The following is a 22,709-nucleotide window of genomic DNA, read 5'->3' as shown; positions in this document are numbered from 1 at the left end:
CATAGGTGTGGAGGTGAGCGCAGTGCATAGGGATGGAGGTGAGCGCAGTGCATAGGGATGGAGGTGAGCGCAGTGCATAGGGATGGAGGTGAGCGCAGTGTATAGGGATGGAGGTGAGCGCAGTGCATAGGTGTGGAGGTGAGCGCAGTGCATAGGGATGGAGGTGAGCGCAGTGCATAGGGATGGAGGTGAGCGCAGTGCATAGGGATGGAGGTGAGCGCAGTGCATAGGGATGGAGGTGAGCGCAGTGCATAGGGATGGAGGTGAGCGCAGTGCATAGGGATGGAGGTGAGCGCAGTGCATAGGGATGGAAGTGAGCGCAGTGCATAGGGATGGAGGTGAGCGCAGTGCATAGGGATGGAGGTGAGCGCAGTGCATAGGGATGGAGGTGAGCGCAGTGCATAGGGAGCGCAGTGCATAGGGATGGAGGTGAGCGCAGTGCATAGGGATGGAGGTGAGCGCAGTGCATAGGGATGGAAGTGAGCGCAGTGCATAGGGATGGAGGTGAGCGCAGTGCATAGGGATGGAGGTGAGCGCAGTGCATAGGGATGGAGGTGAGCGCTGTGCATAGGGATGGAGGTGAGCGCAGTGCATAGGGATGGAGGTGAGCGCAGTGCATAGGGATGGAGGTGAGCGCAGTGCATACGGATGGAGGTGAGCGCAGTGCATAGGGATGGAGGTGAGCGCAGTGCATAGGGATGGAGGTGAGCGCAGTGCATAGGGATGGAGGTGAGCGCAGTGTATAGGGATGGAGGTGAGCGCAGTGCATAGGTGTGGAGGTGAGCGCAGTGCATAGGGATGGAGGTGAGCGCAGTGCATAGGGATGGAGGTGAGCGCAGTGCATAGGGATGGAGGTGAGCGCAGTGCATAGGGATGGAGGTGAGCGCAGTGCATAGGGATGGAGGTGAGCGCTGTGCATAGGGCTGGAGGTGAGCGCAGTGCATAGGGATGGAAGTGAGCGCAGTGCATAGGGGTGGAGGTGAGCGCAGTGCATAGGGGTGGAGGTGAGCGCAGTGCATAGGTGTGGAGGTGAGCGCAGTGCATAGGGATGGAGGTGAGCGCAGTGCATAGGGATGAAGGTGAGCGCAGTGCATAGGGATGGAGGTGAGCGCAGTGCATAGGTGTGGAGGTGAGCGCAGTGCATAGGGATGGAGGGGAGCGCAGTGCATAGGTGTGGAGGTGAGCGCAGTGCATAGGGATGGAGGTGAGCGCAGTGCATCGGGATGGAGGTGAGCGCAGTGCATAGGGATGGAGGTGAGCGCAGTGCATAGGGATGGAGGTGAGCGCAGTGCATAGGGATGGAGGTGAGCGCAGTGCATAGGGATGGAGGTGAGCGCAGTGCATAGGTGTGGAGGTGAGCGCAGTGCATAGGGATGGAGGTGAGCGCAGTGCATAGGTGTGGAGGTGAGCGCAGTGCATAGGGATGGAGGTGAGCGCAGTGCATAGGGAGCGCAGTGCATAGGGATGGAGGTGAGCGCAGTGCATAGGTGTGGAGGTGAGCGCAGTGCATAGGGATGGAAGTGAGCGCAGTGCATAGGGAGCGCAGTGCATAGGGATGGAAGTGAGCGCAGTGCATAGGGATGGAAGTGAGCGCAGTGCATAGGGATGGAAGTGAGCGCAGTGCATAGGGATGGAGGTGAGCGCAGTGCATAGGGATGGAGGTGAGCGCAGTGCATAGGGATGGAAGTGAGCGCAGTGCATAGGGATGGAAGTGAGCGCAGTGCATAGGTGTGGAGGTGAGCGCAGTGCATAGGGATGGAGGTGAGCGCAGTGCATAGGTGTGGAGGTGAGCGCAGTGCATAGGGATGGAGGTGAGCGCAATGCATAGGGATAGAGGTGAGCGCAGTGCATAAGGATGGAGGTGAGCGCAGTGGATAGGGATGGAGGTGAGCGCAGTGCATAGGGATGGAGGTGAGCGCAGTGCATAGGGATGGAGGTGAGCGCAGTGCATAGGGATGGAGGTGAGCGCAGTGCATAGGGATGGAGGTGAGCGCAGTGCATAGGGATGGAGGTGAGCGCAGAGGATAGGGATGGAGGTGAGCGCAGTGCATAGGGATGGAGGTGAGCGCAGTGCATAGGGATGGAGGTGAGCGCAGTGCATAGGGATGGAGGTGAGCGCAGTGCATAGGGATGGAGGTGAGCGCAGTGCATAGGGATGGAGGTGAGCGCAGTGCATAGGGATGGAGGTGAGCGCAGTGCATAGGGATGGAGGTGAGCGCAGTGCATAGGGATGGAGGTGAGCGCAGTGCATAGGGATGGAGGTGAGCGCAGTGCATAGGGATGGAAGTGAGCGCAGTGCATAGGGATGGAAGTGAGCGCAGTGCATAGGGATGGAAGTGAGCGCAGTGCATAGGGATGGAGGTGAGCGCAGTGCATAGGGATGGAGGTGAGCGCAGTGCATAGGGATGGAAGTGAGCGCAGTGCATAGGGATGGAAGTGAGCGCAGTGCATAGGTGTGGAGGTGAGCGCAGTGCATAGGGATGGAGGTGAGCGCAGTGCATAGGTGTGGAGGTGAGCGCAGTGCATAGGGATGGAGGTGAGCGCAGTGCATAGGGATAGAGGTGAGCGCAGTGCATAGGGATGGAAGTGAGCGCAGTGGATAGGGATGGAGGTGAGCGCAGTGCATAGGGATGGAGGTGAGCGCAGTGCATAGGGATGGAGGTGAGCGCAGTGCATAGGGATGGAAGTGAGCGCAGTGCATAGGGATGGAAGTGAGCGCAGTGCATAGGGATGGAGGTGAGCGCAGTGCATAGGGATGGAGGTGAGCGCAGTGCATAGGGATGGAGGTGAGCGCAGTGCATAGGGATGGAGGTGAGCGCAGTGCATAGGGATGGAGGTGAAGCGCAGTGCATAGGGATGGAGGTGAGCGCAGTGCATAGGGATGGAGGTGAGCGCAGTGCATAGGGATGGAGGTGAGCGCAGTGCATAGGTGTGGAGGTGAGCGCAGTGCATAGGGATGGAGGTGAGCGCAGTGCATAGGGATGGAGGTGAGCGCAGTGCATAGGGATGGAAGTGAGCGCAGTGCATAGGGATGGAGGTGAGCGCAGTGCATAGGGATGGAGGTGAGCGCAGTGCATAGGGATGGAAGTGAGCGCAGTGCATAGGGATGGAGGTGAGCGCAGTGCATAGGGATGGAGGTGAGCGCAGTGCATAGGGATGGAGGTGAGCGCAGTGCATAGGGATGGAGGTGAGCGCAGTGCATAGGGATGGAGGTGAGCGCAGTGCATAGGTGTGGAGGTGAGCGCAGTGCATAGGTGTGGAGGTGAGCGCAGTGCATAGGGATGGAGGTGAGCGCAGTGCATAGGGATGGAAGTGAGCGCAGTGCATAGGGATGGAGGTGAGCGCAGTGCATAGGGATGGAGGTGAGCGCAGTGCATAGGGATGGAAGTGAGCGCAGTGCATAGGGATGGAGGTGAGCGCAGTGCATAGGGATGGAGGTGAGCGCAGTGCATAGGGATGGAGGTGAGCGCAGTGCATAGGGAGCGCAGTGCATAGGGATGGAGGTGAGCGCAGTGCATATGGATGGGGGTGAGGCAGTGCATAGGGATGGAGGAGAGCGCAGTGCATAGGGATGGAGGTGAGCGCAGTGCATAGGGATGGAGGTGAGCGCAGTGCATAGGGATGGAGGTGAGCGCAGTGCATAGGGATGGAGGTGAGCGCAGTGCATAGGGATGGAGGTGAGCGCAGTGCATAGGGATGGAGGTGAGCGCAGTGCATAGGGATGGAGGTGAGCGCAGTGCATAGGGATGGAGGTGAGCGCAGTGCATAGGGATGGAAGTGAGCGCACTGCATAGGGTTGGAGGTGAGCGCAGTGCATAGGGATGGAGGTGAGCGCACTGCATAGGGATGGAAGTGAACGCAGTGCATAGGGATGGAAATGAGCGCACTGCATAGGGATGGAAGTGAGCGCAGTGGATAGGGATGGAGGTGAGCGCAGTGCATAGGGATGGAAGTGAGCGCAGTGCATAGGGATGGAGGTGAGCGCAGTGCTTAGGGATGGAGGTGAGCGCAGTGCATAGGGATGGAGGTGAGCGCAGTGCATAGGGATGGAGGTGAGCGCAGTGCATAGGGATGGAGGTGAGCGCAGTGCATAGGGATGGAGGTGAGCACAGTGCATAGGGAGCACAGTGCATAGGGATGGAGGTGAGCGCAGTGCATAGGGATGGAGGTGAGCGCAGTGCATAGGGATGGAGGTGAGCGCAGTGCATAGGGATGGAAGTGAGCGCAGTGCATAGGGATGGAGGTGAGCGCAGTGCATTGGGAGCGCAGTGCATAGGGATGGAAGTGAGCGCAGTGCTTTGTTCTGCAGTTTCTCGCTGTTTGTTTCACGCTTGCTTACTTTTTAATGACTTTGGAACGAGCTGTCACTTATAATTCCGATCACAAGGACACGTTCTCTGGGTCACTGCCTTAGCAGGTGTACACACCCTTGATTGTTCCAGCCACACAGCAGAGACTCTGGCGTCGCGATCCCTGCAGCACTAAAAGTGTAGAACTGTAAGATCTCCTGGGACTCGATTCCTCTCTTTATGGTGTCTGTACAAGTGACGTTCTAGACTTGTTACATAGAACCATAATGCAGAGCGTGCTGGGTCTCATGTTCTAGACAGCAAGAATAGTTTTGATGCTGATAATGCTAATATTGCAGAAATAACCATTGTTTCCTCGTGCAGAGACAAGAGACAAAGCTTGTGATCACGTTATGCTTCCAGAGGACTCTCTTTACCCCCAGAAATCGATCCCTTCCTACGACCCCAGCTTACAAGGTTTGTCAAAAGGAACGTTTACTGGAAATACCTTGGGAACTAACGCCCCGATCTCCAAAAGGGTTCTAAGCTGTGGCACCCATCAGCAATCATTCACACGAGCGTGCTAAAGCTTTGCACCCTTTGGTGGAGCCGGGGCTACGAGAGTCCTGGGCTACTGCAGCCTCACCTGTTGTTTATTACAAGAATTCAAAGGGAAACTTCACGTACATAAAAGTCTCGTTAGAAAGGATAAATGAGGTGTTAGCGATGAAGGTCCCCGGAGGTATTAAGGGTTCTAAAGAAAAGATAAAAAAATGTCTCCTGGAAATGAGTAAAGAGCATTTTATACCATTCACCCTCAGACAGGCCTGTAACCGCAACTACAGTCCTCAAGGGCCACCAACCGGTCAGGGATATCCCTGCTTCAGCACAGGTGGCTCAATCAGTGGAGCCACCTGTGCTGAAGCAGGGATATTCTGCAAACCTGTCCTGTTGGTGGCCCTTGAGGACTGGAGTTGCCCACCCCTGGTGTAGGGGGCTTAAAAAAAAGCCAAAATAAACAGAGTTGCCAAACTGTAACTGTGTTGCTTTGCGTGTAACCCTGATTTCCTCGGGCCTCGGGCGTACAGAGCGGTCACACATTTCTCTCTGTTCTAGATGTGGACGATCCTTATGGAACCCAGAACTCTGATCTGAATGAACAGGCGGGTTATGACGAAGCCTCTCCCACTGCGCCTGGGGGCGCCGTGGCCACGCCACATCCCGCGGGGGATAACGGCCATGAGGAGGGGAGCAGGGAAGGGACGCCCGACCCAGATGATCCTTTTCAAGGCGAGTTCTATGTGTCCACTGAACAACCGGATGAGAATAACATTGATCATTCAGGATACCATGAATCCCATGGATCCCATGAGAGCCACGGATCCCACGAAACACATGGATACCCCGAAACACACGACACCCACGGTGACCATATAGCTCATGCAACCACACAGAGTCCTGAGGGCCACGAGGGCCACGAGGACCACGGACACCATGGAAACCACGGAGAAAACCCTTATGACAATAACTTTGGCCAGCCTGATGAGGAGAGCACGGTCCAGACCGATAACAGCTATGATGGCAACCAATGGCCTGCAGACCCCTACACGGATGGACCTTCCTCAATTGACAGACACCCCGGGGATGGAGTTAAGCCTACTGGTCATGGTAGGTTTGCCTATTACACGAGGGGGTAATTTAACCCCTTCAGTGCTAGTGTGGGGGGGGAGTAGGAGGGGGGTCGGGGGGCATCAACAAACTGCACAGCACTCGCTGGCAATAAAGGGGTACAAGCGCATGTGCTAGGGGCAATAAGCTGTGCACTGAAGTGGGACAAGAGCAGCCAAAGACGCCCCAATATAAGCCCAATATGCAAATTAATTAGTCAATTTCTATGTTTTTTCTTCTCATAACTGTGGGTCATTTAGTTCAATCTTTTGGGCAAAACACTTCAAGCTGCCGCCACGTGACGCTGCCGCCACGTCACGCTGCCGCCACGTGATTGTGCCACCGTGTCCGCAGGTCCCGCACGGCCTTCTTTGTACGTGTCCTTTGTATTCCTCCTCTGCGCCTGAAAGTGGGACAGCCGCCTTTCTCCGCTACGTGACATTTAACCCCTCCGTGCAGTGCTAAACCACAAGCGTGGCCTCTGCGCCTACATTTCTTATTCGCAACACTACGTACAACGTATCTGCGCAATATATAAACAGCTGCGCAGCATGTAAACCGCCAAACTGAGTCCAGGAGTCGGGGGGCAGGGAACGCGGAGGGGGGCTGTACGTTCATTAATGTATTCATCTCAATGAACCAATACAGAATAGTCATAATGAATCAGCAGAGGAATCCCAGTCCTGTCACTGCGCACTGTATATGTGTAATCAGGGGGCTGTTTATTCCCCCTGTATAGCGCTGACAGTGTATGCAGCACTGTATATGTGTAATCAGGGGGCTGTTTATTCCCCCTGTATAGCGCTGACAGTGTATGCAGCACTGTATATGTGTAATCAGGGGGCTGTTTATTCCCCCTGTATAGCGCTGACAGTGTATGCAGCACTGTATATGTGTAAGCAGGGGGCTGTTTATTCCCCCTGTATAGCGCTGACAGTGTATGCAGCACTGTATATGTGTAATCAGGGGGCTGTTTATTCCCCCTGTATAGCGCTGACAGTGTATGCAGCACTGTATATGTGTAATCAGGGGGCTGTTTATTCCCCCTGTATAGCGCTGACAGTGTATGCAGCACTGTATATGTGTAAGCAGGGGGCTGTTTATTCCCCCTGTATAGCGCTGACAGTGTATGCAGCACTGTAGATAGAATTTGTGCAGGCATAAGTCCGTACCCAGGTGAGCTTACAGTCTATGTGTTTGGTGCCTGAGGCACAGGGAGATAAAGGGATTTGAACCCGGCTCCCCTGCCGCATTCATAAGCACCCGAAATCCACAGAATAATCATTGGCTTCCTAGAGTCAGGCGGATAACACAGAGCTAGTGCAGCGCATTATTCTGTGTGCTACGCGTCCCGCGTCCCACCCCAAAGGCAGGAAAGCCCTCTTCTGACTGACAGCGTGGAGCGCGGCTTGAGAAACTGATGTTCTGGCTCCTGCTATGTTGAACGCTCATATAAGCTGTAGCAGGCGGGCGAGACCTTAATCAGAAGGCTGTGTGCTGTGCATGTCACTGTAACCTGCGCATACAGTGTAACCACGTGCATACCCAACGCCGGGGGTATTGTCTAAAGGAGCAGCAGCAAAGTTCCCCTGTAAAACCCTTTAGAATAATTGCCCCTCCCGGAAGATAACAGGTATATACGGTATTAAAGACTTGCAGGTAAAGTCTGTTGCAATTAGTTGCTATTCATTCCATTACTACAGGGGTTCATATTAATTGTTGGAATATTAAAGCAGCGGAACAGGCTGCATTGCATTTTAGAATTTCTTTTTTTAATTACATAATCGAAGCAGGGGGTCTCCAGAGCTGCGCTGTGTCAATTTCAGCACCGGGGACCCCCTGCTTTCGGTGCCGGTATCTCTGTGAAGTTTAAAGGTCTTGGTCACGCTGGCGAATAGGAAGCCACAACAGACGACGTCATGGCTTCCTATTGGACTGCGTGACGCAGGACTTTTAAAGCCACCATTATGTTAGGCACACACTTTCCTACCTGCATAGATACCGGCACTATGAAGGTATCTCTGACAACATGGGAACCCCAACCCTCTCTAATAGTGCGTCTGAGATCAGATGCAATGTAAGGAACCCCAACCCTCTCTAATAGTGCGTCTGAGATCAGATACATTGTATGGAACCCCAACTCTCTCTGATGGGGTGTCTGAGATCAGATGCATTGTAAGGGATCCCAACCCTCTCTGATAGGGTGTCTGAGATCAGATGTATTGTAATGAACCCCAACCCTCTCTAATAGCACATCTGAGATCAGATGCATTGTAAGGAACCCCGACCCTCTCTAATAGTGCGTCTGAGATCAGATGCATTGTAAGGAACCCCAACCCTCTCTAATAGTGTGTCTGAGATCAGATGTATTGTAATGAACCCCAACCCTCTCTAATAGCGCGTCTGAAATCAGATGCATTGTAAGGAACCCCGACCCTCTCTAATAGCGCTTCTGAGATCAGATGCATTGTAAGGAACCCCGACCCTCTCTAATAGTACATCTGAGGTCAGATGCATTCTAAGGAACCCCAACCCTCTCTAATAGTACATCTGAGGTCAGATGCATTCTAAGGAACCCCAACCCTCTCTAATAGTGCGTCTGAAATCAGATGCATTGTAAGGAACCCCAACCCTCTCTAATAGCGCGTCTGAAATCAGATGCATTGTAAGGAACCCCAACCCTCTCTAATAGCGTGTCTGAGATCAGATGCATTATAAATTCTTCTGTATTTGGTGCAAAAACGACCAGACAATTGCAGGGCACCCTTTAGGGGTGTCCTCGGAACCCAAGGGAAATGTTCTAATGAATAAAAGTTGTTGTAACAGAGAGAAGGACGGGAAACGGGGTACAATGTCAGGGAGGATACACTACATCAGATATTTTTTACCAAGCTACATTAGGACTGCCAGTGTGTACTGTACTGTACATCAGTCCCTCTCCCTATGCAAAGTGTGCACAGTACATCAGTCCCTCTCCCTATGCAAAGTGTGTACTGTACATCAGTCCCTCTCCCTATGCAAAGTGTGTACTGTACATCAGTCCCTCTCCCTATGCAGTGTGTACTGTACATCAGTCCCTCTCCCTATGCAAAGTGTACTGTACATCAGTCCCTCTCCCTATGCAAAGTGTGTACTGTACATCAGTCCCTCTCCCTATGCAAAGTGTGTACTGTATATCAGTCCCTCTCCCTATGCAAAGTGTGTACTGTATATCAGTCCCTCTCCCTATGCAAAGTGTGTACTGTACATCAGTCCCTCTCCCTATGCAAAGTGTGCACAGTACATCAGTCCCTCTCCCTATGCAAAGTGTGTACTGTACATCAGTCCCTCTCCCTATGCAGTGTGTACTGTACATCAGTCCCTCTCCCTATGCAGTGTGTACTGTACATCAGTCCCTCTCCCTATGCAAAGTGTACTGTACATCAGTCCCTCTCCCTATGCAAAGTGTGTACTGTACATCAGTCCCTCTCCCTATGCAAAGTGTGTACTGTATATCAGTCCCTCTCCCTATGCAAAGTGTGTACTGTACATCAGTCCCTCTCCCTATGCAAAGTGTGTACTGTACATCAGTCCCTCTCCCTATGCAAAGTGTGTACTGTACATCAGTCCCTCTCCCTATGCAAAGTGTGTACTGTACATCAGTCCCTCTCCCTATGCAAAGTGTGTACTGTACATCAGTCCCTCTCCCTATGCAAAGTGTGTACTGTACATCAGTCCCTCTCCCTATGCAAAGTGTGTACTGTACATCAGTCCCTCTCCCTATGCAAAGTGTGTACTGTACATCAGTCCCTCTCCCTATGCAAAGTGTGCACTGTATATCAGTCCCTCTCCCTATGCAAAGTGTGTACTGACCATCAGTCCCTCTCCCTATGCAAAGTGTGTACTGTACATCAGTCCCTCTCCCTATGCAAAGTGTGCACTGTATATCAGTCCCTCTCCCTATGCAAAGTGTGTACTGTACATCAGTCCCTCTCCCTATGCAAAGTGTACTGTACATCAGTCCCTCTCCCTATGCAAAGTGTGTACTGTACATCAGTCCCTCTCCCTATGCAAAGTGTGTACTGTATATCAGTCCCTCTCCCTATGCAAAGTGTGTACTGTACATCAGTCCCTCTCCCTATGCAAAGTGTGTACTGTACATCAGTCCCTCTCCCTATGCAAAGTGTACTGTACATCAGTCCCTCTCCCTATGCAAAGTGTGTACTGTACATCAGTCCCTCTCCCTATGCAAAGTGTGCACTGTATATCAGTCCCTCTCCCTATGCAAAGTGTGCACTGTACATCAGTCCCTCTCCCTATGCAAAGTGTGTACTGTACATCAGTCCCTCTCCCTATGCAAAGTGTGTACTGTACATCAGTCCCTCTCCCTATGCAAAGTGTACTGTACATCAGTCCCTCTCCCTATGCAAAGTGTGTACTGTACATCAGTCCCTCTCCCTATGCAAAGTGTGTACTGTATATCAGTCCCTCTCCCTATGCAAAGTGTGCACAGTACATCAGTCCCTCTCCCTATGCAAAGTGTGTACTGTACATCAGTCCCTCTCCCTATGCAAAGTGTGTACTGTACATCAGTCCCTCTCCCTATGCAAAGTGTGTACTGTACATCAGTCCCTCTCCCTATGCAAAGTGTGTACTGTACATCAGTCCCTCTCCCTATGCAAAGTGTGTACTGTACATCAGTCCCTCTCCCTATGCAAAGTGTACTGTACATCAGTCCCTCTCCCTATGCAAAGTGTGTACTGTACATCAGTCCCTCTCCCTATGCAAAGTGTGCACTGTATATCAGTCCCTCTCCCTATGCAAAGTGTGCACTGTACATCAGTCCCTCTCCCTATGCAAAGTGTGTACTGTACATCAGTCCCTCTCCCTATGCAAAGTGTGTACTGTACATCGGTCCCTCTCCCTATGCAAAGTGTACTGTACATCAGTCCCTCTCCCTATGCAAAGTGTGTACTGTACATCAGTCCCTCTCCCTATGCAAAGTGTGTACTGTACATCAGTCCCTCTCCCTATGCAAAGTGTGTACTGTACATCAGTCCCTCTCCCTATGCAAAGTGTGCACTGTATATCAGTCCCTCTCCCTATGCAAAGTGTGTACTGTACATCAGTCCCTCTCCCTATGCAAAGTGTGTACTGTATATCAGTCCCTCTCCCTATGCAAAGTGTGTACTGTACATCAGTCCCTCTCCCTATGCAAAGTGTGTACTGTACATCAGTCCCTCTCCCTATGCAAAGCCCTTTCTCCTCGCTCATTGTTACTTGATGGAGGGAACTCTCCCTGCTGGGGAGTGTATACATGCCAGATAACACACCATGGGATTATATTCTTTGAAGGAACAAACTGAATCCTATTTTCAGCTGAATTTGTTGCACTTCTCTGAAGTCGAATTCTTTCCATTGTGGTTTCCTCGGTATGAAGATAACGGCATTCACATCCCTCCGGCTTTGGCTTCATATAGGAGGAGATCCCAGGCAGTGCCCACACTGGTAAAATGACATACTGTATAATACCCGGGATAGCATAGGCGGTGCATATTTCCACCTATTATTTTACAGTAGCACAGGGCCACGTCTGTACATTGGAAATACTTGTTTTTATATCACATACTGTACAGCAGGAGTGGCCAACTCCAGTCCTCAAGGGCCACCAACAGGCCAGTTATTACGGAGAGCCCTGCTTCAGCACAGGTGGATCAATCAGTGGCTCAATCAAAGACTTCTGTATTCACAATGTCTAGAATAGCTATATGTGACCATTCGTTCATTTCTGTATGTGCCTTCCCATGCGTGTCTTCATGTGTGCGTGTCTTCTTTCTGTAGGTGCTTTACCTAAAGGAGACAGTAAGGGGAAGGGGAGAGCTATGCACCCTGAGCCTGACTTCGGGATATCATCGGAGGAATCCTTCAGCACTGACGCGCCCAAGCTAAGAAGGGGAGCCAAAGTCCCAGGTCCGTATCAGAAACATACAACATAACTAAGGAAAACTCCAACAACTCAGTCACTGCTCCTCGGAGTCACCAGAGGGGCCAGATGAGAACATCTAGAAGTAGCAGGACCACACGTGGATTACAATGCATCTCTAGATACCTTCAAAGACATGAATATTATTCTATTTCAACATTTTGCAGGCGGCATCTATTACATATATATATTTACATTAGCTTAATTTACCAGTGAGTTTCGGTGGAAATAATTCAACTAGCTGCCTAAGTAACCATTATGAAGACAGTCCAAGCACCTTGTAAGGGCTTTGTGGGGCGCCAGTCGGAGAGTCCTGCTGTAGGGAGATGAGGACTTAGTCATGCTCTGCATCACTGGACCTGCCAGAGGCCATTAGGGACCGGTAAAGCAGCACAGGCTCTTCTGGCAGAGAAGGGGTTAAGACGACCATTGCCACAAATACCTGTATAGAGCAGCCAATGGGTTAACCCTCTCAGTGCCACGTGGGCGGGCAATGCATTGACGGAGCAGTTTCCTGGATAATGAGAGAGCCCCCGTGTCTCTGTAGCCTGGAGAAATTGTGTATTTTTCAGGCCTGTGACATTTAGAAACAGGTCCTGTGGGATTTTCAGCACATTGTGGGCACCGCTTCAGAACACACGCTCACAAACACTGATATATCTGAGCACTTACACCCAACCCGCTCACACGCCTCCTGCAAAGGGTAGATTTACATAGATATCGTCAACAGCAGAACAATGAATACCAATGCTAAGTTACACTCACTCCCCAGAGGAAAGGTGCTTTGTACTACTATATGCTGCCTGATTGTCCAGATCAGATCATTACATAAATCATTACACTGCACTGCTCTGAGAAGTAAATAGTAGTCTACTTAGCACAAAGAGAAATATTCAGGGCTCAGTCTCACACCTCAGAAATATATGAAGTAAGATCCAGATATTGATTCCTTAGACCAGGGTTTTTGAACATTTTTTGGGGTTAAGGAACCCTAGATTCAGATCGTGAAATTCTGGGGAACCCCAACCCTCTCTTCTGCTCCCCCCCCCCCCACTCTCTCTCTCCCCCTCCCGCCTCTCTCTCCCCCTCAACCCTCTCTCTCCCCCTTCCCTCACTCTCCCCCTACCCCCTCTCTCTTTACCTCTCTCCTCTCTCTCCCCCTACCCCTCTCTCTTCCTGTCTCCCCTCTCTCTCCCCCTCCACACTCTCTCCCCCTTCCCCCTCTCCTCACCTCTCCCCTCTCTCTCCACCTACCCCTCTCTCTTCCCCCTCTCTCTTCCTGTCTTCCCTCTCTCTTCCCCTCTCCCTCTCTTCTTCCCCTCTCTCTCCCCTACCCCCTCTCTCTTCCCCTCCCCCTCCCTCTCTCTTCCCCTCCCCCTCTCTTTCCCCCTTCACTCCTCCTACCCCCTCTCTTCCCCTCCCCATCTCTCTTCCCTCCCCTCTCTCTTCCCTCCCCCTCTTGCTCTTCCCCTCCCCCTCTCTCTCTTCCCCTCCCCCTCTCTCTCTTCCCCTCCCCCTCTCTCTCTTCCGCTCCCCCTCTCTCTTCCCTCCCCCTCTTCTCCCCCCCCCCCATGCCCTTACAATATGGATGTCATTTTCCTCAAGCTCCACAGTGATTGACCTTATTTAAATCACCTTCACGTGTCACATGGAGCCCAAATTCCCATCTCCATGTGTTGCTGGGGGAGCATTGAGTACCACGATATTGAGCTGGTAGTTACACAGCTACAGGTGGGATATATTTTAAAGATTGTCTCTCGCTTTAGACCAGGGGTCTCAAACTCAGTCCTCAAGGGCCCCAAACGGAACCAGAAGCCCAGCTACATCTGTGTGTTTGTATGTCGCCTCCAGTATGAATAATATAGAAGATCTCTTCTTCTTCTTCTTCTTCTTTTCAGATTGGTTAATCGTGACCGTTGCCCTTGTGTCGCTGGGGCTGATTCTTTCCGTCTGCGTCGCACTCAACACCAGCAGAGTGTAAGGAAATCCCCCTTTTCTATCCCAAATTCTTATTAGAGCGCAGTGATCCTTCTCTGAATCCCAAGGGAATTAAGTAGTACTTCACCCCCAAGGTCAACAATGAAACATATGTGTTATTATTTAGTGAAGAACCAACCTCCCCCCATCACCGCATTTATTCTTTTCTAGAATGATTAGGGCGACAAGGCGAGAAGTCTCAGCTTACAGACAAGAGCTGGACTAAGGAAACCTCTGCCCACGGTGACCCTATAAACACGTGTTCCCTTTACCAGCAAATATGAATACCACTTGTGAGCACATGCACACGTGTCACACACCTGCCTTTCCCCATTATCTCCCAGCATACAATGCTTCCACTGCCGCTAGGGATTCTGGGAAACCACATGGAAATGAGAACACAGTGTCACCTTTTGCTTCAAATCCATTTTAACATGGACCCCTGATAGGCTTATGCCTGCCGAATTACACAGCTTTTCAGCACAGCCGGGGGTCAAAGAAGTGCAGAGCCAGTAACCCTACTCACAGACAGTTGTTACAACCTTTTGGGTTTCACCAGTGCGAGGCAGGTTATACTGGCTGTGCCATTTGAAGCTGGGATAGGTTTCACCCGCACATTAAATAAGTTACGGCGGGTAAAGAAAGTGACGCACACCCTCCACCGTCCAGCGAATAGAAACACCCCTGGTGAGCACAGTCACACGGTCAGACCGGTCTGTAATCTGCAGACACTTAGAAAGAATCCCAATGTGTTCTTAGGTCCATGATATTGTGCAAAGGGGATAACTTGTATCGAAATGTTATAACAGTTCTGTTCATTGTACATGACTTCTTATATAGATACATACATCTCTTTACCAGATGTAACATACTGTAAGTACAAATATAGGATAAAGTATCTGTTGTCTAAATTTAGCATAGGTTGAACTTGATGGACGTACGTCTTTTTTCCACCTCATCTACTATGTAACTATGTAATTATGTAACTATGTAACCATCATATTGATCTCTTCTGGCAGTGTAGCGGTTAGCCATATGTCCTACTGCACCACTCTCTCTGGTTTTATATATATATATATATATACATATACATATATATATATATATATATATATATATATATATATATATATATATATATATAGCTTCTTAAACAATGCTCTCTCTTTCACATAACTGCCATAAATATGAAAGAGGAGGTCACATTTCAGTTGTCCCTGCATGGGAACTGAACTCAGATGGCTGCTGGAAACACATAAGAATGTGACTTGTCGTGAGCCGGTCCCTCCCCCATCTCACTGCTGTCGTGGAAGCCGGCGGATCATTGGAGTGGGCGCGCAGCATCTGGAATCTGTAGAGCGCTCATGTCTTTTTTTTTTTCATGCTTCTGATTTGAAACATACCCTGTGCAGGAAGTTCAGCAGCTTGAATAGAGCAGTTTCCAGGCCGCTTAGTGGAAGCGAGTTTCCTGGCTGCCCAGGAGTTGTGATCAGATAATTGGTGATTATTTCACGGAGCTTCCAGACTCTGTTTCTGATTTGTCAGAGATTTGGGTCCATGCCCTGGAACCCATGAAATATATACTGTATGTCTCACACAGATAGAATAGCCATGAGTATGTCTGCATGTCTTCCACTGGTCCCCAAACCTATTTCAGTCACCCCATCATCACGTCATACAGTGTGGCTCTGCTGAAGACAAGGATTCTGGGTAGTGACGTGCAAATGAGAACCTACTGTTCTCCACCACTACAACGCGTCCGCACGCTCAGCGATCAGACTGCCTAAAGGCAGTGATCGCGTCTATATGGCGTGCCCAATTAGGGTGAACCAGCTCCGTGACATCACTGGCACGCCCCTAGACACGCCCACGGACGGCGCGCGTACTATAGCCAGGGAAAGCACGGGGGAAGTGTCTATGGACGCAGCCTAACTCTCTGTCCCCGTGAGACGTGTGGATTTTATGTGGTTCCATTGGTCAGAGAGGACACGTCTCTACTTCATCTTTAATTTGGCAATTCTAATGTGAACCTCGAAAAGTGAAACCATTCTCTATGTACAATGTATTTCATTCCGGAGAGAAAAGGGAATCTTTCTGGCATCGTGTGGTTTACAGATCCAGAATGGAATGAAACATCTGTCTTTCATTTGCACAACTAAAGGGTCTCAGGAGAAATGTTTTGCCCAGAATTGTTTTATGTCTGAAGACAGGGATAATATTCAAAGTAAAATCCAACGTTCTTACATAGTTACATAGTTACATAGTTACATAGATACGTAATTACATAGTTACATAGTTACATAGTAGATGAGGCTGGAAAAAGACATTCGTCCATCGAGTTAAACCTACAGTATGTTTCGTTTAGCCGACAGATACTTTATCCTATATCCGTACTTACAGTATATAGATCCAGAGGAAGCAAACAAACTCCAGTGATACATCATCTAATGATATCTCATAAGGAGAAAATAAATTCCTTCCTGACTCCAATATTGACAATCAGATTACTCCCTGGATCAACATCCTTCCCATGTTTACTTATTTGGTATATCCCTGTATACCTTTCCTTTCTAAAAAGATGTCCTATCTTTTTTTTTAACAAATCTATTGTATCTGCCATCACAGTCTCCATGGGTAATAAATTCCACATTTTAACTGCCCTTACTGTAAAGAACCCTTTCTTCATTCTCTCTTTTTTTTTTTACTAGTTAGAGTCGGGAATTAGGATTTCCAGCATTTTCCTTTATTTTTGTAAAATCAGTGTTTGTTTATATATTCTTTCTAGCATTTTCCTTTTTGGAAAAACAAAAGACCCCCCCCCCCAGCATTCATCAGTTAATAATGAAACAAACTTTCATGAGTTCATCGCGGATCTGTCTCTTGTACTGTATCTGTGCCTGTACTTGGGGTGTTCCAGTACTGTATCTGTGCCTGTACTTGGGGTGTTCCAGTCTTTAAGTAATTGTTTGACGGTGTTCTTCTGATCTTGTGTCATGAGGGAGACTCCAGTAGCGGGTAGGGTCTCGGTGCTGGAACAGTGGGGAGCAGGCAAGACTTGTCAGGGTCGCAGGCAGATAGCATGGTCGGGGGTCACAGGCAGAGGACGGGGCAGACGGCGTGGTCAGGGTCGCAGGCAGAGAGGTCGGAGGCAGGCGGCAGGTAGCGTGGTCAGGGTCACAGGCAGAGGTCGGCAGCAGGAAGACAGGAACAGGGCAGGGAAGCAGGAACAGGACTAAAACTCAGGAACAGGACTGGAACTAAGGAACAGGACTGGGACTTGCTAGCAGGAAACAGATTGGAGCAAACTAGTTCAATAGCAAGGGCCTTTAATTAATGTAACCAGAACTCAAACAGGAACAGATCAGGTCATGGCAGAAACAGGAGTCAAGATAACAAACAAAGCAAAGGCAAAGAGGAACAGGAAACAGGAAACTATAAGGCAGGCAGAGACAGAAGACAGGAGCACCCAAGAGGAGACAGACAGCGGAAACCCCAGAGTAGATAGAAACAGCAGCACACCCGGTGGACAGAAAAAGGAACTGGAGAGAGGGAGATTTAGGAAACAATGTCAGGTCTATTGCTGACATCTTGTCTGATTCAGACTGGGATCTCTGGTTATAATGCCCTCCTGCTTGTTAACTCAGCATTATTACACACAATGAGATTCCTAAACAACCCAATGACGCTCTCACCTCCGGTTTCCCCACAGGTGCGGCAAAAAGAAGAAGCTGGTGATCAATGGGAATAAGGCATCTCTGGAAGACGGAGGGGTCAGGGAGCACAACGGAGACACTGCCAGGTCCCAGGAGATGGTGCAGCTGGTGACCCGAGACCAATCAACTGAGCCAGCAGATCAGTGTGAGCCTGGCGCCCTGGTCAAACAGGGAGGGGACATGAAAATTGGGGTCTAGGTGCTAATATCCCATATGGAAATTTGGTGGGGGAAACCCCATTGGAAAACAAGGAACTGGTACTGAAGCTAGGAGGTGCAAAGAGCCACTGACTGTGTGTTAAGATCCCTGTGTTACTTCTATTTGTCATGTTTCAAATCAGGTCTATAATAGCCAACCTCTTCCCCTCAGCGTTTCCATGGGCAGAGGCCCTTCTCACGGAAGGCTTTTGTATGGAGGGAATCTCAGGATAATGTGTTATGGGAGCAGAGGGGGGGAGGTGTGACGCCGAAGCCTTGATGCTGAAGACCAGAGATGTGCAAATAAGTCACAAGCAAAATCCAAATATGTCATTTTTTTGGGGGCCATTTTGAAAGGAAACCTGCCTTTTCCCACCCGTTATAACCAACTAAGGTTTGCGTTCTTACACTCAAAAAGTGGCTTCAAATAAGCCCATCGCTTAATACACTTCTCAGGGAAATAAAACGGGGCTTTGCGTCCTATTTTTTTGGCCGTGATTAAGCGGAGCGCGTTACCAAGTTTCCCCTCCCTTCCCAGTGCTCGGAGCGGCTTAAACATTCGACATTTATTTAACTATATTGGAGCCATATTGGAAAATATTTATACAATAGGTACATACTCTAAAAACAAATGGGGGTCATTTTTCAAATAAACCTTTCTATTTGAAATGAAAGTGGGGATGGTTAGTCTGTAAATAAAAAAAAAAGTAGGGGGGTACCCTTGATCTTTAAATACAAATAGTGGTTCTCCGTTCCCTCTACTGTTCCCCTTACTTGGTATTTATCAGAGCTACTCGGGGCACTTATTCTTATTTCTTTCTGCTTAATATTGTGGTGGGCGCGTCCTCAAAAACAGCCTTCTGTGTATCTTGGAAAGACTGGGGTCTTTGCATCAAGTGACCAAAACACGATACCGGATATATCGAGGAAATAAATGATGTTGGAAGCAATTGGGAAGCTCTTAACTGTTTCTCTCCACTGGATTTGAAGCTATTTGTTTTTTCAATGAAAAGCAGGCTGTATTTTACTCGCGTTTCACCATTTTGCTGGGATTTCTTTTAAGACTGAAAAAAAAAGTGATTTTTTTTTTTTTAGTTATATCTGGGTATTAAAAAAAAAAATGTTATTTGTGAACGGAGCTGGTCCAGTTTGCACATCTCTGCGGGAGGCGCTGCTTTTGTGGGGTTACCTGATAAAGCAATGTGTAACCCCTTCACTGCCGGGCTCAAATGCGGACTAAACACTTGTCCTGTCACTGTATTGCTTCATTTCTGTAATTTTAGGTTAAAGCATGGAAATCCTCTGAGAAAAACTCATAACGTACATTTTCTGTAGGGCACAGTTAAGATGGCGCCTCCCCTCCCCTCCGCCCCTCCCCCCCCCCCCCCCATTTTAGTAACCCTGGTATGGTTGCTGAGTGTCTGTGTAAATTAACTTGAGAAGTGGGAAAGATTTATTGGATGTCGTGAATGTTTTCACTGGTGTCGTGACCGAGGTCTCTGACCCGTAACGTTTGTGGATTATATGGACCAGGAGTGGCCAACTCCAGTCCTCAACGGCCACCAACAGGTCAGGTTTTAAGGATAGACAGCACAGGTACAGCACAAGACAGCACAGGTAGCTCTTCAGCACGGGTGGCTCAATCAGCCACTGATTGAGCCACCTGTGCTGAAGCAGGGATATCCTGAAAACCTGAGCTGTTGGTGGCCCTTGAAGACTGGGTTTGGCCACCCTGATATAGACATTGAAGATTGCAGGCAGCGGAGAGATTTAAAGGTGGGAAGACTAGTTATAGGCGGGATGTTGGCTTCTGTTTGCGAGTGAATGTACAGAACCCACTCCTAGGAGGAGCAGAAGGGGTTAAACCCAATGCAGGGGGCAAACAGAAAGCGGGTGTTTTGTACAGAGAGTGTGTGTCCGCGCCCTTTTGTATGTAAATCCTGAGCCGGGATTCTCTAGGCTCCTGTTTGGGATCCCAAACACTTTGCTCACCGGTGAGTATCTGTAACCGCTGATTGTACAGGTGCCTTTATTTTGGGGTGAGCATGGGGGGCTCCTCCTGTCCTTACAGTGAAGGGAACGGACAGTCCATGATAATGAATGTTTACGTTGTGTCTTATGTGACCCCCCCCCTCACTGCAATGCACTGCAGAGTCGCCTGGCAGCGACGGGGTTAAACTGGGTGTGCAATGAGTTGTGTGACAGCGTAGACTTGATTGTGTAAGTCAGGCTTTAGGGCAGAATGACTCATGGACCAAATGTCCCAGGACACAATTCCACGACGGGAGACAAATCCCCTCAATAAAAATAATAATAAACGTTCGGCATTGTTTATTTGTACCGAGTATCTCCACACACCTCCGGGTTTCTTTCTTAGCGGCTTGTTTCCGCTCTCTAAATCACAGAGGGGCAGCGTTTCCGTACTGTGTTGGTTTACGCTGCATTTTATTTTTGATTTCCAAACATACAGTGACAGGCTTATCTCTGCTAATCTGTAACAAGATGGGGCAGTCAGACCGCAGCAAAGCTGTGTCCTCCGTCCGTGTGTCTCCCTCACACCGTATCACTCACTCCTGCTCCTCACTGAACACACGTGTTATCTCCCTCACACTGTATCGCCCACTCCTGCTCCTCACTGAACACACGTGTTATCTCCCTCACACTGTATCGCCCACTCCTGCTCCTCACTGAACACACGTGTTATCTCCCTCACACTGTATCACCCATTCCTGCTCCTCACTGAACACACGTGTTATCTCCCTCACACTGTATCACCCATTCCTGCTCCTCACTGAACACACGTGTTATCTCCCTCACACTGTATCACTCATTCCTGCTCCTCACTGAACACACGTGTTATCTCCCTCACACCGTATCACTCACTCCTGCTCCTCGCAGAACACACGTATTATCTCCCGAACACCGATATCACTCACTCCTGCTCCTCACTGAACACACGTATTATCTCCCTCACACCGTATCACTCACTCCTGCTCCTCACTGAGCACACGTATTATCTCCCTCACACCGTATCACTCACTCCTGCTCCTTGCAGAACACACGTGTTATCTCCCTCACACCATATCACTCACTCCTGCTCCTCACTGAACACACGTATTATCTCCCTCACACTGTATCACTCATTCCTGCTCCTCACTGAACACACGTATTATCTCCCTCACACTGTATCACCCATTCCTGCACCTCACTGAACACACGTGTTATCTCCCGAACACGGGAGGATTTCGGCCTTGGACATACAGCCAACTTCTTCTGGGAAGGACGATCCCACCCGTGGACAGACTGGCCCATTCTACCACTGAAGATTCAGCATGGAAGCGCGGTCGCCTGAATGCTGTCTATCAGACGCATCGCAGGAATGAGGGCAGACAATTACTTCGATGTCTCAGCTGATACGTTGGTGAATTCGAGGGTGGTTTGCCTTTGTTGTAGATTTATTGAAGTGAAACTTCTTATCTGGCACCTACCTCATTCTCAAAGGACTAAAACTCATGGATGGAGACGAAAAAGCGTCACGATCAGGCGTGCGCAAGCGCACCCGCTGGCTCAGCATTCTCACCACACTAAAATTCCTTCAGGGAGACAAGAAAGTGATCAGGCGCGTTAACGAGCGCTAGCCCCTTACCGGATGCTCGCGCATGCACAGAAGTAGGGAACGCCACTAGAAGCGGCCAGCTCCGCCCGCGCAATCACAGAAGTAGGGAATGCCACTTGCGCATGCGCATAAGTGGCCAGCTCTACCCGCGCACGTGCAGAAGCGCCCATCTCCACCCATGCATGTGCAGAAGCGGCCATCTCCACCCGCGCACGCGAAGATGTTGGGAACGCCACTTGCGTATGCGCAGAAGTGGAGAGCTCCGCCTGCGCAAGTGCAGAAGCGACCAGCTCTGCCCGCCCAAGTGCAGAAGTATGGAACGCCACTCGTGCATGCGCAGAAGTGGCGAGCTCCACCCGCGCAGAAGCGGCAAGCGCTCTTTGCTCATGGGCAGAGAAGTTTCACTTACAACGTGCGTGCTCGCCGCACACCCCGTTTTCCCCCCCGCTTGTGAAAGGTGCAAACTGCTGTCTGTGAGTAGGTCTGCTGGTCATGCACTTCTTTAACCCAAGCTAAGGTTATAGGGATCCATGTTAAAATGGACAAGAAGCAAAAAATGACACACGAGTGCTGATTTGCATGTTATTACCCAGAATCCCTGGCTGCAGTGGAAACATTGTATGCTAAGAGATAATGGGGAAACGCAGGGTGGCGGACCTGTCTGGGAGGTGTGACTCTGCTCACAGGTGTTTGTTTATTTTCTTTTGTCACACTGGATGCGGAAGAAAAACATGAAGGATTCTGCAAACGGTCCTATGTCTCATACAAGCATCAAACCCAGACTGGGAGAGTTTCTAAATCCTCAAACCACCATCATAACTCCTACTCTATCATTAACCCTCTCCCAGCCTGCAGCTCTTTGCTTTGCATCAGCTGCGGTGTCCTTGTTATTCTGCAGCACTGAAATGGGATCATTAAAAAAAAAAATACACATTTATTTACCAGGATTTATCAGGTTTCTGTAGTGAAATAACTTCTGTCTGGTACAGTGTGTTTATTCTACTTTTGAGTGAGTGAAACTGCACCCACCCCAATAACTGAGCGTTATATGCACCATGAAGCCAAGCAACAAGCAGGTGCAATAAGTATGGAAGAATTCCAGGCATCCCAAAAAAGTTGCAAGGCCATAATATTGTGTCACAATGCTAACGTTTCTGCCAGGCCTTCATCAGGGGCCACAGCAAGCAGGGGTCGCAGCAAGGAGGGGCCGCAGCAAGCAGGGGCCGCAGCAAGCAGGGGCCGCAGCTTTGCAAGGGCCACAGCAAGCAGGGGCCACAGCAAGCAGGT

General features: G+C 49.8%; 1 protein-coding gene across 1 annotated transcript in view; it reads left to right on the top strand.

Moving 5' to 3' along the window:
- The window catches only part of CD44 (CD44 molecule (IN blood group)), a 54,908-nt gene extending 34,780 nt beyond the window's left edge, over window positions 1-20,128 (top strand). Inside the window, exons 4-8 of the mRNA XM_075567569.1 lie at window positions 4,674-4,766; window positions 5,406-5,957; window positions 11,778-11,906; window positions 13,818-13,896; window positions 17,606-20,128. Of these exons, the coding sequence (XP_075423684.1) occupies window positions 4,674-4,766; window positions 5,406-5,957; window positions 11,778-11,906; window positions 13,818-13,896; window positions 17,606-17,807 (1,055 nt within the window). The 3' untranslated portion in view covers window positions 17,808-20,128. The remainder of the gene's footprint in view (window positions 1-4,673; window positions 4,767-5,405; window positions 5,958-11,777; window positions 11,907-13,817; window positions 13,897-17,605) is intronic.
- Window positions 20,129-22,709: the final 2,581 nt, after the last annotated feature.

The sequence above is a fragment of the Ascaphus truei genome, chromosome 12, assembly GCF_040206685.1.
Source record: "Ascaphus truei isolate aAscTru1 chromosome 12, aAscTru1.hap1, whole genome shotgun sequence".
Taxonomy (NCBI): Eukaryota; Metazoa; Chordata; class Amphibia; order Anura; family Ascaphidae; genus Ascaphus; species Ascaphus truei.
The sequence above is the reverse complement of the archived record's forward strand: the minus strand, read 5'-3'. Positions and strand labels throughout refer to the sequence as shown.